This window comes from Arxiozyma heterogenica (genome assembly GCF_036370985.1).
Source record: "Arxiozyma heterogenica strain weizmannii chromosome Unknown scaffold_25, whole genome shotgun sequence".
NCBI lineage: Eukaryota > Fungi > Ascomycota > Saccharomycetes > Saccharomycetales > Saccharomycetaceae > Arxiozyma > Arxiozyma heterogenica.
In genome coordinates this window covers 160,165-175,729 of record NW_027042678.1, presented here as the reverse complement: position 1 = coordinate 175,729, position 15,565 = coordinate 160,165, and the positions used below count along the sequence as shown (strand labels likewise).

General features: G+C 29.9%; 6 protein-coding genes across 6 annotated transcripts; 3 read left to right on the top strand and 3 right to left on the bottom strand.

The window, feature by feature from the left end:
* Positions 1 to 2,168: 2,168 nt before the first annotated feature.
* Positions 2,169 to 4,295, top strand: MDM32 (Mdm32p; the record flags this gene model as incomplete). Its single annotated transcript, XM_064859462.1, has 1 exon — positions 2,169 to 4,295. One exon carries the CDS (start codon positions 2,169 to 2,171, stop codon positions 4,293 to 4,295), a length of 2,127 nt encoding a protein of 708 aa, XP_064713705.1.
* Positions 4,296 to 4,504: 209 nt separating this feature from the next.
* SPP2 (spliceosome ATPase-activating subunit SPP2) lies at positions 4,505 to 5,041 on the bottom strand (the record flags this gene model as incomplete). Its single annotated transcript, XM_064859461.1, has 1 exon — positions 4,505 to 5,041. The coding sequence occupies one exon, from the start codon at positions 5,039 to 5,041 to the stop codon at positions 4,505 to 4,507; it is 537 nt and encodes a 178-aa protein (XP_064713704.1).
* A 703-nt stretch (positions 5,042 to 5,744) lies between these two features.
* Positions 5,745 to 7,691, top strand: UTP5 (Utp5p; the record flags this gene model as incomplete). The annotated part of the gene is made up of 1 exon (XM_064859460.1): positions 5,745 to 7,691. One exon carries the CDS (start codon positions 5,745 to 5,747, stop codon positions 7,689 to 7,691), a length of 1,947 nt encoding a protein of 648 aa, XP_064713703.1.
* Positions 7,692 to 8,180: 489 nt separating this feature from the next.
* On the top strand, positions 8,181 to 8,666 carry MRPL23 (mitochondrial 54S ribosomal protein uL13m MRPL23; the record flags this gene model as incomplete). The annotated part of the gene is made up of 1 exon (XM_064859459.1): positions 8,181 to 8,666. One exon carries the CDS (start codon positions 8,181 to 8,183, stop codon positions 8,664 to 8,666), a length of 486 nt encoding a protein of 161 aa, XP_064713702.1.
* A 439-nt stretch (positions 8,667 to 9,105) lies between these two features.
* RPB2 (DNA-directed RNA polymerase II subunit RPB2) lies at positions 9,106 to 12,768 on the bottom strand (the record flags this gene model as incomplete). Its single annotated transcript, XM_064859458.1, has 1 exon — positions 9,106 to 12,768. The coding sequence occupies one exon, from the start codon at positions 12,766 to 12,768 to the stop codon at positions 9,106 to 9,108; it is 3,663 nt and encodes a 1,220-aa protein (XP_064713701.1).
* A 673-nt stretch (positions 12,769 to 13,441) lies between these two features.
* Positions 13,442 to 14,404, bottom strand: ATG40 (Atg40p; the record flags this gene model as incomplete). The annotated part of the gene is made up of 1 exon (XM_064859457.1): positions 13,442 to 14,404. The coding sequence occupies one exon, from the start codon at positions 14,402 to 14,404 to the stop codon at positions 13,442 to 13,444; it is 963 nt and encodes a 320-aa protein (XP_064713700.1).
* Between the last annotated feature and the right edge of the window lie 1,161 nt (positions 14,405 to 15,565).

The following is a 15,565-nucleotide window of genomic DNA, read 5'->3' as shown; positions in this document are numbered from 1 at the left end:
TCCAAGTGAAATATTATTGAAATTTCAACAAGATTAACTGTTGCCAGAAACCCATAACCTCAGGGTTATCACATAATCACATTGTAATTGTAAGTATAGGTGTAAAGCACTTTTCGAATGCTTTGTTACCAAAGATGGATTATTAGAGATATTGTAATAGATGACGATCTATTACGAGCGATATATTCTTGTAGACACTAGAATTGATAAATATAGCTTAGTTCAGTTATCTATATATGATATACAAACTATACTCTACTGTTGAGAATGAGCGCTTGTAGTCATTGGGTATATAGTAAACATTCTCAATATTATATTAGATATATATAATATACAAAATTATAATAAAGTTTTTCGATTCTTTTATTTATATGTAATATACAAGGATAATGTATAAAAGATGAGCAAGGGAGGAAACATAATATGAAAAAAATGTTGGCTTTATATATTTTTATATCTCGTCTATCTCGTCTATGTACGGTACCAAATTTATGATCAGGTTTGTTTACGTCTACTGACAAGCAAACAATACGTTCTTTACATTTTGTTATCAATTAATGTGTACTAAAATCTAATTGGTCTATTATTTATTCTAGCACGTTCGATTTCAGCGATATATCCGTTATGTCGTATGTTTCCTTTATATTTATATAATTATTGATTCTCAAATAAGAGATAGAGGGAAAATTATTTTACATATTAAAATAATTAAGAATACAAAATAATAACATCTAATATGATCACCGACACTAAAAACATGTATACTAACATAATTCATCCAGAGGATTATTCTTTCTATAAAGTATATAAAGAAAACAGGCAAAAAACTTTATTTTAATTTTTTTTATTGTTGTGCTTTGTAAACATAAAAAATTACTAAAAAAAATTATGTTGGGAAAAAATTTTTTTATTAAGCCTTGTTAAAAGACCTTTAATGATTGAGAGACATGCCTGGGATAATCATCTTATTTAATTATATTTTAATGTAAATATTAAGAACTACTTTCTAAACTTGTACATGAGAAATAATAACCAATAATAAGTTAATAATAGAATTTCAGGAGTATTTCTTAAGTTTAACAATGTCCTCAGTGAAAATATTTATATGAATACAAATTTTGACATGGTCCATCCATTATTATCCTTTAGTACAACAACAAGGAAGTACTTTTTTCCCCACTCTTTTTAAGAATAGTTTCAAAAAGAAATAAAAATAGCTTATAAAATCAAGCATCTTGAATTTATTTTATCAAGAATGGACAACATACTTGTAAAGCCATATTATAAATATTTGAAACATAACCAGTAAAAACGCAAAAAAAAAACATTAATATTTGACAAGGAGAAAAGAAAACATGATTGCAGGCTTAACAATGGACTCAATCTATTTTCCTTGTTTAATAAAATAAAAAACACGAGTTATTTATAGAAGAAAATTGAAAAAAAACTACATTGGTATAAAAAAGTTTCTTACTTGTTTAGGCTCTTATTTTTATGATGAATGTTAACAGAAATGTAGCTGCTACTTTAGTTGTAAACATTTATTAAAATGTTCCATTGAAAAATTAAATATCAACATTTAACGTGTTGTAAAAAAAACAGTTTATTACAGAAATACCCTAACAAAAAAACAGTTTATAATGGAAAAAAAGAAAGATTCTGTTAAAATAAACCTATTTTAACAAAGAAGAAATCTTTTTCTTTTCTCATATTTTTCCATTTCCACAACCCAAATGCAAAAAAAAACAATACAAACGAGTCGTTCAGATTTGATCCAAACAAAAGAATTCTTAAATTAAAGAAGCGAATGCCCTTTTATTTTTTTGTCTTTTTCCCCATTTGTTATAAAAAAAAAATAAAAAATAAAAAAAAAGAAAAAATGATTATTATTGGTATTAAAAAAAGCAAAGAAGCCGATTACTAAATAAACAAAATCTCTAAATATACAAGTATAGTTCTCCCACACTATAACTTTAAAATCAACTATCAGCATTTAATTATCTCCAAATGTTTTCAAAAACCTTAGATGAAAGCTGTACACTCATATACCAATATGTATATATCCATACACATAAATATATATTGGGATAAAACAATAACCATTATAAAAAAATCAAGGAAATAAAAATAAAAAGACACTGAGAGGGTAAGAAACCTAACAGTAAAACATGTGGACTAACTTAATATCAAGAAGAATGCTCTTCCACAAAAATCCATACTTCTCAAATCGAATATCATTAAACCAATCTTATACACATCTATTCACATCTAGACTTCGAATTCAACATAATACAACTGTAAAAATTAAACAAAACAAACCTCCGTTGTCGTATTATAGATCATTTTTATTTTTACAAAATAGATTTATCTCAGTTTCAAGGACAATATATAATCCAATATCAGCTAATAATGAAAATAAGAACAATTCAGCAACTAAAATAGTTAGCCCAATACACTCTAAAGATAGTAATAACAGTAATAAAGATATTAGTGAATTAAGTATCAATGCAAATTTAAACTTATATCAAAAGTTCAAATCTAATATAAAGTGGATACTAATAAGAAATAAGGAAAGACCTTTTTCAAAAGATGAGCTAGGAACCTTATTTTCATGGTTGATACTGTCGCAGGTTGTTTGGGTTATTTTAAAGACCACAACCTTTGTATCGCTATTATTATTAGCTGCAAACACAATTTTTGCTAAAGAATTGGTAGCTGAAACTATTGGTAAACTGTTAAATTATTTCATTGATGGTATTGATGTGAAATTTCAAGATGCTTTGATACCCAAATGGAAAAATGGATTAATTAGATTTAATAACGTTGATTTGCAAACTTCTAAAGATCAATCAAATAACTCTTTTTCATTTGATTTAAATTTTCAACAAATTGAAATGAATCTTTCTCTAAAAAAATGGCTTTTGGGTAAAGGTTTAATTAATAATGTTAAAATATATGGGATGAATGGCACAACAAATATTATATATCCAAATCCACACCTAAATAATAATATAAACAAAAGGGATCCAACAATTGGTAATACTGATTCCACTACAAATGCTGCCTTAAATAAAAATGATGTGGATACATTTTTACTAATAAATTGGTTTTCTAATCCTTACTACCAACTTAATAATATTAAAATAGCTGATTCAAATATTACTGTGAATGAAAGTTATGCAAATGGGGATCCATCCATCACTTATAAAATATCGCTTTTCAACTTAGAGATTCCAAAATTGAGGTTTAATCAAATGATTGTAGATTTTTTGCATGCTGATGTTATATCGGGTTCAATAAACAATTCTTTATTTACTTTTCATAAAAGACAACAAAAGATTGGATATTCAAACAATAATATTCAAAATGATTTAGGTAATTGGAAACGAACCACCAGATTAAGATTGAATTCAATCAGTATTAAAGATTTGGGCCTTTATAAAACAAAATCCTTTAATTGGATGCAAAAAGGTAATGTTGATATTGTGGCAGATATCATGTTACCTACTGAAGATGAGCTAAACAACTCACTTGACTTCTTTAGCAGTAAGCATTCTATCAACAACAACAGCATTATTATTAATAATAATGAGGAAAAATATATCGTGATTGATTTAAAATTTATTTTTAAAGATTTAAAAGCAGTTCTTCCGATAAACCCACCAAAATTATCAACAGGTGAAGAGCTCGTTTCCTTAGACGAATTAAAACCTATTGTATCCTATATTAATTTACAAAGGGCACTAAAACAATTTCAAAGCTTATCTGACAATAATAATGATGATAAAATAACTGCTCATACAATTCTGTTTCGTGATTCACCAGAGATATCTATTAGAAGAAAACGAAAATATCCTGATATGAGTATAATCAAAAACAATTCAAATTCAAAACATAAACAATATATAAACTCTAACACCAATATTCAAGAGAAAGAGAATAATATTAGCAAGAAAGGGACTTCTACTGTATCTATTTCAACTGAAGGTTATAACTCAAATGTATCTGCAATCCCAACTACTAACGCTACTACAACCACCACCACTACTACTACTGCAACCAATACAAGTGAATTAGCCTTAAGAGTTAGATTAGTAAGGAACCTTAAAAGTTTAGAAAATAAAATATTATTCCAAGAGACTGGTATATATGATCAAATAAGTACGGAACTCTACGTTGATCTTATTAAAATCGTGGAAGAATGGGAATATAAAAATAAAGAAGAATGGTTGAAAAAATGGGGAAATGGTATTGCATCACAACTATTATTATATGGATTTGCATCTCCTGTATAAAAGTAAATGTTATAGATATATGCATTTTATAAACTTGTAACTGATGAAAATAACAATTTACTTATTTATCCCTGTGTTTGTATACACATGAATATATGAAAAAGAAAATGCACACATTAATTCTAACATAATAGTATACATTTTTTTGTTAACAGCATTAAAATACTAATTGAAGTATTAACTTATAGTTCCTCTTTTTTATTATCCTATTAATTCTGTTGTAGATTGGACGGTACTGATTTTTCAATTTTCTTAATAGGCATGAAGTCACTAGTAGCAACCTTCACATTAGACTTTGTTGCACCTATCCCTACATTATCTGGATGTTTCAGTCTTGTCACATCATTTTGGAATTTCACTTCGTCATTTGCATCCTCATTATTATCAGTTACTTTACCATCCCAACCCATACCTCTTAATACTGCCTCACCAAACAATTCTACAGGAACAGTATTATATTCTTCCATAGTAGTTAGCTCTTGTGCTGGATGAGCAGGACCTATATCATCATTCAATTTAATCACTAATGCAGGCTTCCCTGATTCCGACTTTTCTTGCTTTGTTACTAAATCATCTGCAGTAACTTCAGTAAGCCTTATTTTTTTATTCTTGACTGTGAAGGAGCTGGAATCGAGTCGATTTAAACCATCGCTTTTGTCTTCATTTGAATCACTAAACACATTGACTCTCTTTTTCTTTTTCCCCTTGCTTTGCTTTTTCAAACTTATAGAAAAATTACTGTCCATATTTAGGCAAATAAAACACAAAATGTATTTTATTCCGTTGATATTAATCTAATAACTAGGTTAATCATTCAATAGACCTGCATGTAAAAAAGGAGGAGAACAAAAAATAAAATCAGTCTTAAAATTCCTTCTTATGTTATTCGTAGCTCTGGTTTTTTCCTCTTTTTTTTTTTTCTTATTACTTTTTCCCAAACCAACGCACTTATTCATTCAATCAATAATTTAATATTTAACCTTAGCTGAGCCGTCTAAGTGATCTTGTAATTCGTCATGACTACCACTTATGGACCTGTTTATCAGTTCACCTGGCCTCATATCAAATCTTTAGCAATTATGGAAAATACTATATTTTCGCCTTATTTCTTAAAAATCATTTTGGACGAGGATGGAAAATTTTTTTATTTTAGCGTTTTTTAGTCGATGGAAGCGATGAGCTGAAAAAGTTCTAGAGTTGATTGAAAATCAGAGGGATGTGTGATACATATACCTATACAAAAGCAGTAGTAGTTGGGTTACTGTGCCACCTGTTATCCATTTTTGTGCAAATAAAGACTAGTTCAGATAATCGTTACTGATATAAGGTAGATATCCATTTCTCTTCTGCGCTATTATTATTACTTTTTTCTTATTGGTTTAACAATCAGTGCTATATTAAAATAGTGGACTAACATATAGAGAAACAATAAATTCAACAGGATAAGCCATGTCTTTCACAAATGGAACTTCTCCAGTGGTTTTATCACAATACGATCCAACAGGGCAATATTTATGTTATGTGAGTACCGCACTGGATAAACAAAAAATATCTGTGGAACCAGTAAATAAAACACAGAATGATTCTCTTCTAAATGAAAACGCTTTATTATTAGACAACTCAAATCTAAAGGTTACTTGTTTACAATGGTCCTTTTTATCTAATAACGAAACTTTATGTGTCTTCATTGGCTTAAATAACGGTGAAATTTGGTTATATTCTCCATTGGCAAACGAAATTGTTGTTAAAATATCTACTGAGAACTCATACAAAATTAAGGATTTATTTATCTTTTCAAATAAACAACTTTGGTGCATTGATTCAAATGACTATATTTATCACTTCGATTTAACAGAGTTCCAATTAGTTAATAAATTTAAATTAGATGGATGCTCTCAATTAAATAAAATTTTAGTTATCTCCGATCAAAAATTGTTATTGGCATCACACCAAATTTTTTTGATCCATATTGTTACCAAAGAGTGTATTATGACCTATCCAGGCCATATCTCTCCAGTTAATAATTTAAGACTGTTAAATAATGACACTTTTATTTCAGGCGCACAAAATGATAGATTTTTAAATGTATATGATTTAGATAAAGGTTCCACTAAGTCTGTTCTTGTTGCACAATCAGACATCATTAAGATGGTCAATGACAATGAGACAGCCGTTGCAGTAATCACGGAGAATGGAATCGTTGAGTTATTTGTTGACCCCTTGATTAATAATACTAATAAAAGAAGAGCCTTAAAATCTAAACAGGCCTCAAGAAGATTAAAATTATTGCAAAATGATCAAAATGGCATCGAAATCCCAATTATTGACATTTTTATTCAAAAAGATACATTAAATGTGATGTATTTACAAAATGCTACAATCCCATATTTCCATCAAATGATTTGGAAACAATGGACTGAAATTGATAATCCTGTATCTTTAAATATATCGACTAAAAAGTTCAACCAATCAAGAGATCGCACTTTACATGGACAAGATATTGCGTCTGTGATTACATATAAAGAAGGTAATGTTAGTGTGACTGCAGGTGATAATTTTAAACATGTAGAAGAGTTGATCAAGGGTTGGGAACTTGAAACTAAAGAACTTGAAAATGATAGATTAAATGAAGAAAACCATATTGCAATTGAATCATTGGCTGACAAAGTTATGGCTATCTCGGGTGGTGATACACGTAAAAAATCGAAGAAAAAAGGTCCAGTCACTGGTACAGTGACAATTATTTTGTCACAAGCCTTGCAGTCTAATGACCATTCATTATTAGAAAATGCCTTAAATAATCGTGATGAAAGAATCATTAGAGATACTATAATGAGACTAAAACCGAGTCTCTCTGTGATATTATTAGAAAGGTTGGCTGAAAGGATCGCCAGACAAACTCATAGACAAGGTGCATTGAACGTTTGGGTCAAATGGTGTTTGATTATCCATGGCGGCTATTTAGTTACAATGCCAAATTTATTGAAGACACTTTCGTCTTTGCATTCTACATTAAGGAATAGAGGCAATACATTGAACAGACTATTAGCATTAGAGACAAGGTTAGATATAAGTTTGAATAGGTTAAAAATAAATAACACACCTGATGAGACTTTGTATGGAGATGAGGAACAAGAGGTCGGCTTAGACATTGAAGATGAAGATGATGTTGAATATAATGAAGAACTAGACGATGCAGGTCTTATAGAAGATGGAGAGGATGGCATTTCAGAAGATAGTAGCGAAGAAGACTTTGAAGAAGAAGATATGCCTAATAGTGATAACAGTGAATACAGAAAGTCGATTCGAAATAATAGGGATGACGTGAAGGAACATGTACTAATGTCTGGTGTAGGTGAGGTAGAGGAAGGTTACAGTGATGTAGAGATGTCCTAAGTGTATAATAAAGTATATATAGGTATAGATTACAAAAAAATAGATGCAATAGAATTGTAATTATTATCCCTTGTGTAAGAACATAGATCTGGATGATTCTCAAAAAAAAAAGAAAAAAAAAAGGAGAGGGAAGGAAAGGAAAGAAAGAGATAGAGATTAAAGAATTCATAAAATCTTAATCCACCTTTAATATTTGCCTTCTTCAAGAGATTTGCAAACATAAAAAAAATATGAAAGCGAGTGAAAAAAAAATTAAAAAAAATAAAAAAAACTGAGAAGAATCCAAAAGGAAATGGAAAGGGGAACACAAGAATATTTCTTTTGAAGGGGGAGGAGTCATAGATTAGAAAAAACAATTATCACTCCTTTTGTAGTTCATTAACGAGTTTCAAAACATATTTTTTTTGCTTATTGTAGAGGTAGACTACTGTATATATATATATATAATATAATATTAAAAAGAAAAATAAATACGAGATATAACAAAGAATGTCTCAAAAGATTGGTCATACTGGATTAGCCTTTGCTCGCATATGGCATCATGTAGATGCAGCCAAGGATAATAGAACATTAGGTAGATTAGCAAGTTCCATTGCTATAACATTAATTGGTAAGCATAAACCTGTATATCACCCTACTCAAGATTGTGGAGACTATGTTGTAGTGACCAATTGTCAAAATTTAAAAATTACTGGTAAAAAAATGGAACAACGCAATTACTGGTCTCATACAGGTAGACCAGGTAGTCTAAAGTTAACTCCCATGAATGTTGTTGCTGAAAGAAAAGGTTATGGTGAACTTTTAAGGAGGGCTGTTAGTGGTATGTTACCCAAAAACAGATTACGTAAAATACGATTAGAAAGATTAAAAGTGTTTGATGGTGAAGAAAATCCATATATGCACAATATTACTGCATTTGCTAATCAACAACCACTGGTAATGGAAAAACTAGAAAAGATTAAAGGAACAAACTGATGGTTAGTATATATATATCTAATAAAGAAATATTAAGTTTATAACACAATATGATTTCTTGTAATTAGAACATTATTTAAATTATATAATTGAATATATGTATGTTTATATTTATATATTCTGCTCTGTGAAAGTTAAATGGACCTCTCTTATACTCATGTATATAACTAATTGCGATAGATTAAAACCGACTTAAAGTACATTGTAATTTATTATTTTGTACGTAGTAAGAAACATTCTTTTTTATATATGTTATGTATATGGTTGATATTAAATAATAATATTTTTGAATATAATAGTTCTTTTCTTCTTTTGGTAAAAATAAAAAATGTGAAATCATTCTATTAACTAGTCATTATTGGTGTATAAGTGAGGCAATTTATATGTATTCATGGGATATCAAATAATGTGATCCAGCTATCATACTGATCAATTTTGCTTAGAAATCTCTTGAACGATCTGTGTACAAACGTGGGGTAATATTCATTGCCATCAATTCTTGGAAGAGTAATTTGGCGGCATATGGTATATGGATTTGATATATATCAATCTTATTGTCACAACCTTTACATTCGAATTGATTATGGCTTAACTTAGCTATAACTGACATTAAACCACAATTACCACAGATATGAACTCTGAAAGCATCAGATGCTTCCATTAATCTTTCTTTTAAGAAGGCGGCTGCACCATGGGCAATCATACAATCACGTTCCATCTCCCCGAATCTTAAACCACCATCTCTTGATCTACCTTCGACAGGTTGCCTTGTTAACACTTGCATTGGCCCACGAGCTCTTGCATGGATCTTATCATCGACCATATGTCTTAAACGTTGATAATAGGTTGGACCAAAGAAAATTTGTGCCATTAGTTTTTTACCTGTATGGCCGTTATACATAACCTCAAACCCACGAGATTGGTAACCATGTTCACGTAATAATTTGGAAATACCTTCCACTGTGATATCTGTGAAAGGAGATGCATCACCTTCATTACCCGATAATGCTGCTACTTTACTTAATAAACATTCGATTAAATGTGCAACTGTCATACGTGAGGGGATGGCATGGGGATTAATGATTAAATCAGGAACAATACCTTCTGCAGTAAATGGCATATCTTCTCTACGATATGTAATACCAATAGTACCTTTTTGACCGTGACGAGATGCAAATTTATCACCGATTTGAGGAACTTTTGTAGTTCTAACACGAACTTTAACGAATTTCAACCCATCTTGGTTAGTAGTAACTAAAACTTGATCAATAATACCGTTTTCTGTACTTCTTAATGGTGTGGAAGCATCACGTTTAGAATGATAGGCTGTTCTTTGACCCAATTCTTCTTCATCTGGAGAGATTGGCGTTGTCTTACCAATAATAATATCTTCACCTGATACCCTAACACCTGGTGCAATAAGACCGTCATCATCTAATTTATCATATGTTCCATGTTTCATTCTTAACGTGTTTGTACGTTGTGGTTTTTCAAAAGTTTCAGTAATAGACATACCATATTTCTTTTCTTGATCCATATATGATCTGAAAAATAGGGATCTGAATAACCCCCTGTCAATAGAAGATTGGTTCATAATCATAGAATCTTCTTGGTTATAACCAGAATAGCATGCGATAGCTACAATAGCATTTTGACCAGCCGGAAGTTCCCTGAATTTTAAGTATTCCATTGCACGAGTTGTACCTAAAGGTTTTTGGGGGTAATATAGAATATTTGCCATAGTGTCCATACGAACATTATAATTTGTTAAGAATACACCCATGGCTTGTTTACCCATCGCAGATTGATATGTATTACGTGGAGATTGGTTATGATCAGGGAATGGGATAATCGATGCAGCAACACCTAAAATCATAGAAGGATGAATTTCACAATGAGTAAATGTTGTGGCATGTTGAACAGCTTTAATTCTTCTGGCTGGATCTAATTCATCAACCATTTCACCTTCTTCTAATGGAGGTTCTAAATCTTCAGGTTGCATTGCAATTAGAATAGACTCTTCTTCCTCGGCATCAATATATTCAACTAAACCTTCATTTAGTAACGACGTCCATGTATATTCTTGGATATCCTCAAAACCACCTTCAATATCTTGGTATTCAGTTTGCATCAATCTATTAATATGACCTTTTCTAACCTTTAACTCCTTGTGGCCTAATTCTTCGTCATCTTCAACAATAAATAATGGTCTATAAACTCTACCTGCATCTGTAAATATCTTTAATTCTTTCTCACGAATATCCCTAATCATAGAAACTTCTGGATTAATGTCACCTTTTCTTCTTAATGTTCTCAAAGTTTCCATCAATCTAGCTGGATTTCTATGAACACCATGCCAGACACCATTAACAAAAACTCTAGTTGCATCTGGAGATTGATGTGGTACATAATCTTCTAAAGGTTCCATACCCCATTCACTTAAAAACGTAATAATTGGCATTGGATCGGTACCAACAGATATACAAGACATTAATGATAGATTCTTCACTAAACCACATGCCTGACCTTCTGGAGTTTCTGCAGGACAGACCAACCCCCAATGCGTATTGTGTAATTGACGAGGCTTGGCTAATTTTCCATCACGGCCAATAGGTGTGTTAGTTCTTCTTAAATGTGATAATGTAGATGAATAAGTATAACGGTTTAAGACTTGAGAAACACCAGCTCGAGACGACATGGCCTTCTTCTGTTCACCCCAGTTACCAGTGGCTAAAGCATACTTCAAACCAGAAGTAATGGTCTTGGCATTGATGGCCAATTTCATATTGAAGTCATTAGCTTCCTCCACAGTTCTTTGCATATAACGGAAAATATCTTTCGTTAATTTTCTAAATAATGTTTTAAACAACTGCCCTAATAATGGACCGGCTAAATCTAATCTTTTCTTACCAAAATGATCACGATCATCCTGATCTTTACGGTCTAGGGCACACAATAATAATCTATTAATCATATAACCAAGAAAGAAAGCCTTTCTACTTTCAAAACCTTCAAGTTGTGTAATATGAGGTAAGAATTCTTTTTGTAAAATATCTTTAGCATATTGAATTCTTTTTTCCTTCTTGATACCTAGTGCAGTACCACGACGACCGATAAAATCTAAGGCAGTTTCACGATCTTGAATAACGAAACCATCTTCTACACAAGGCTTTAACATTTCTAGCATTTGCCAGTCATTTACATCATAACAAATATGTTCTAATATTTCACCATCAGGAATAATACCAAGAGCTCTAAAAATAATGACAATTGGGATATCTTGTTTAATATATGGTAGTGTAGCTTTAATAGTACGTGCTGAACTGCCCTCACGACCATAAAGTTTGACTTGTAGTTGACTGATAAATCTAGAACCTTTTTCCAAAGCGGATCTAATTTCAGCTACATAAGAGATTGGAGATGGCGCAGCTTTTTTGAAAACTTGAACAATGTTACCTGCGGAACGTTCTTGAGCAATTAAAACTTTCTCCGACCCGTTAATAATGAAATAACCACCCATATCAAATGGACATTCTTTCAATTTATATAGATCAGATTCAGTAGCATCACTTAAGTAACAGTTCTTAGATCTTAACATAATAGGAAGTCTACCAATGAAAACTTTACCGCTTTCTCCATCTTCTTCTGATTCTTCAGCAATAAGTTGATAATCTAAATCTCTCCCAGGAACATCAATTGCTTCATAAGTTCTCTTTTTAACATCTACAAATAAACCTGAAGAATATGTTAAATTACGCAAACGGGCTTCCTGTGGGTATAAAGCATGAGTAACACCATCAGATTCATTTACCATTGGTTTAGTTACATAAATTTTACCAAAACTAATTTCGTATTTTCTACTAATATTATCTGATTCAGTTGTATGTTGTGCTAATTGTTCCAAAATCATTGTAGAGTCCTCAGAAATGATATCTTGTAAAGTATAGTCTACAAACTGATTGAAAGAGTCCAGCTGTTGAGAAACTAAACCTTTTTCACGGAAGAAGGATGAGATAACAGCCCATGAGTCTTCCGCAGTGATTGGTGCATTTTCATCTTCAAATCCATATTCATCATCTTCATAATAATTTTCCTTAGACATATTGCGGTACTATAGGATAAAAAGAGGGAGGAAGAATAAATGGTAAGAACTTAATATTTATAAGGCTTCAATAAATCTAGGAGACTTGTTGAAAACAAACTAAAACAAAAGAAAAAGGAATAGAAGGTGAAAGATAAAAAAAAAAAGAAGGGTATTGACAATGGTAATAAATGTAGTTATAATTGACCTATGGACTCTTTAATCTTATGTGAAGTTAATATAACTAAGCGTAAGTAGTGTTAATACTAGAAGTAGCTATAGCCAAAATACAATATTCGATCCTCTGAAACCTCTAATGTCAATTGCTTACAGATCTTTTATTTAACTAAAAATTTCGCCCTCAATCACTTTCCTTCTTTCACTTTTTAATTTATGTTTAATGTTCTATTCAAAGAAAAAAAAAATAAAAGTAAAAACAAAAAAAAAGTTTTCCTATTCCGTATAGAGTGATATCTTTTTATCACTTTCAACGCAACCCCTCGTAAAGGAATACTATTAGTATAATAAATATATAATTTTATAAAGAGGAGTGAAATTATTAGTTAAGCATATAAAAGTGATGCCATAGTATTAGTACATGCATGAGTGTATGTATAAATGTTCAATGCTCTGTTTTGTTTTATTTTATTTTGTGATGAAAAAAAAAAAAAAAAAACAAATAGTGTTCTAAATTCTAATCAAGATCATTATCAATAATTTCATAATCATCAGGGGTGGCATTCTTCCTACTGCCATAAGTTTGTTGTTCATTAAACTGTGTACCAGAAGTAGTTGCAGATGATGATGTTTGTGATGGTGATGGTGAATTATTGGTTTGTGTTTGAGAACTTGCAGTTGTTCTATTGTATTCTTGTTTAAATGCAGTCCAAAATCTATTTAAAGTTTCTTGAAATGTTTCACCTGAAGTAGCTTCATCATTGTTAGCATTCATATTTGCCCAGTCATCTTTAGAAGTATTACTGTTTTCGTTATATCTGTAACTATCACTCCTGGTCCTAGTGTTGTCCCATTTATATTTATTGAACTTTTCATAATTCTGTTGTTCCCTTTGTATGTATAATTTCACTATTGTAATAACTTGAATGATTGAATCAAATACAATATTAATATAATTAGTCTTCGGTAACAGCACAGTTCTTGCATATGTTATTAATAGTTTTGTATAGTCTCCAAACAGGAAAGTGGTGGCAATATATTCTTTATTATTTAAATTGATTGTAGTGAATATAATATTTGATAAGATTGAAAATTTACTTTTTGTTGGATCATCCAAATTCTGTAAAAAAGCAATAATTTTGTCTTGTTCTTCAATAAATTTGCTAAACTGGTTTAATATTTCATTTAAACTAATTAATTGTAGTACTGATAATACGATAGATTCAAACGGAACAAAATGGAATATGAAATAGAATGGTGAATTAGGTAATACTAAATATATTAATCCATATATAGTCCAATATTTTAGTAATAAAAGTTGTAGTGACAATTTTTCTCTTTGTTGTTGTAAAGTATATGAAGCAGTTTCAAGCATAGGTATTGGCCAGTCCTTAGATAAGTATATGACCTCTAATGTTATTTGAATCGGTAATAAAGCACCAAATACAAACTGCAGACTTCTTGATATAGCGGATAACATATTGTTCTTTATTATCAGTGAGATAGTTGATAAAAATAAGTAAATGGGTAAATTGCTTAAAAGAAAAAGTGATATCTATCTGAACAGGGTGATTTAAACTGAATCTGTTGTTGTTAGCCTTCTTTTTCTTTTTTTTAAAAAAAAAAAGAAAGGTTTATACAAAAGATTTTGGATATACTTTGATTGGAATATCCCAAAGTAGGACTAAATGTTCTTTTTTTTTTTCTTGTTTATTTATAAGGTGATGTACTCTCTGTTTAACACTTGAAAGTTCAAATCTTTGTTCCCCCTTCTATTAATTAAATTCTATGAAATTATTTTTTTTCATTTTTCATTTTTCGAAAAAGAAAAAAAAAAAATAATCATTATTAGTTATATATGAGACGTCTCTCCCCTCCCTCCATCCCTTTTAACTTTATGTATGATTCAAAATGCATTAAAGAAGGAGGGTTAGATAGTGTAGATTGTATAAGATATTCAAATTAAAAAGTCAAAAAAATTAGACATTTTAAGGAAATATTTCTCATAACTTGAATTGAATATTCCAAAATTTTTGTTTTTTTAGTATTGTCGAGAGATAATCACTCAATTAATTTTAAAAAATGTTTATTTGTGGATGAATATTTGGCTTTATAAGTCTATGCTCATAGATTTTAAACTTATTTTAGTATTTTATGTGATTTTAAGAAAGAGTGAGAAGGAGAGGAGGAACCACTCATTGAAGCATATCATGCATATACATATATAATGTTTAGTTTTTTTTCTAATCAGTAATATAGTTAGTTACTGGAGACGTTTTATTCTTGTCAAAAAATCTGCAAGAAAATGTATAATGTAATAGTTTTAATTATTTTATTCAGATCTCTTATTTGATATAACTGGAGTATCAAGATGAAATTCATTTTATTTTTGAATGTTTATCAATAGAATTTCTTATAACGTTTACAAGTTATTTGATACATTGAGTTTAGATTACATTAAAGATATTTCTAATTGTATATATTTCAACAACTAAAAATTATTTAATTTACTATCTAATAACAGTTTAAAATAAGGTTTCTTATGATCTGCTGTTATGTAGTAATTTTGTTACAAAAAAAATAAAATAAAAAAAAAAAGTTGGATTTGTTTATTTTACAGATGATGATTTGTGTTGTTTAT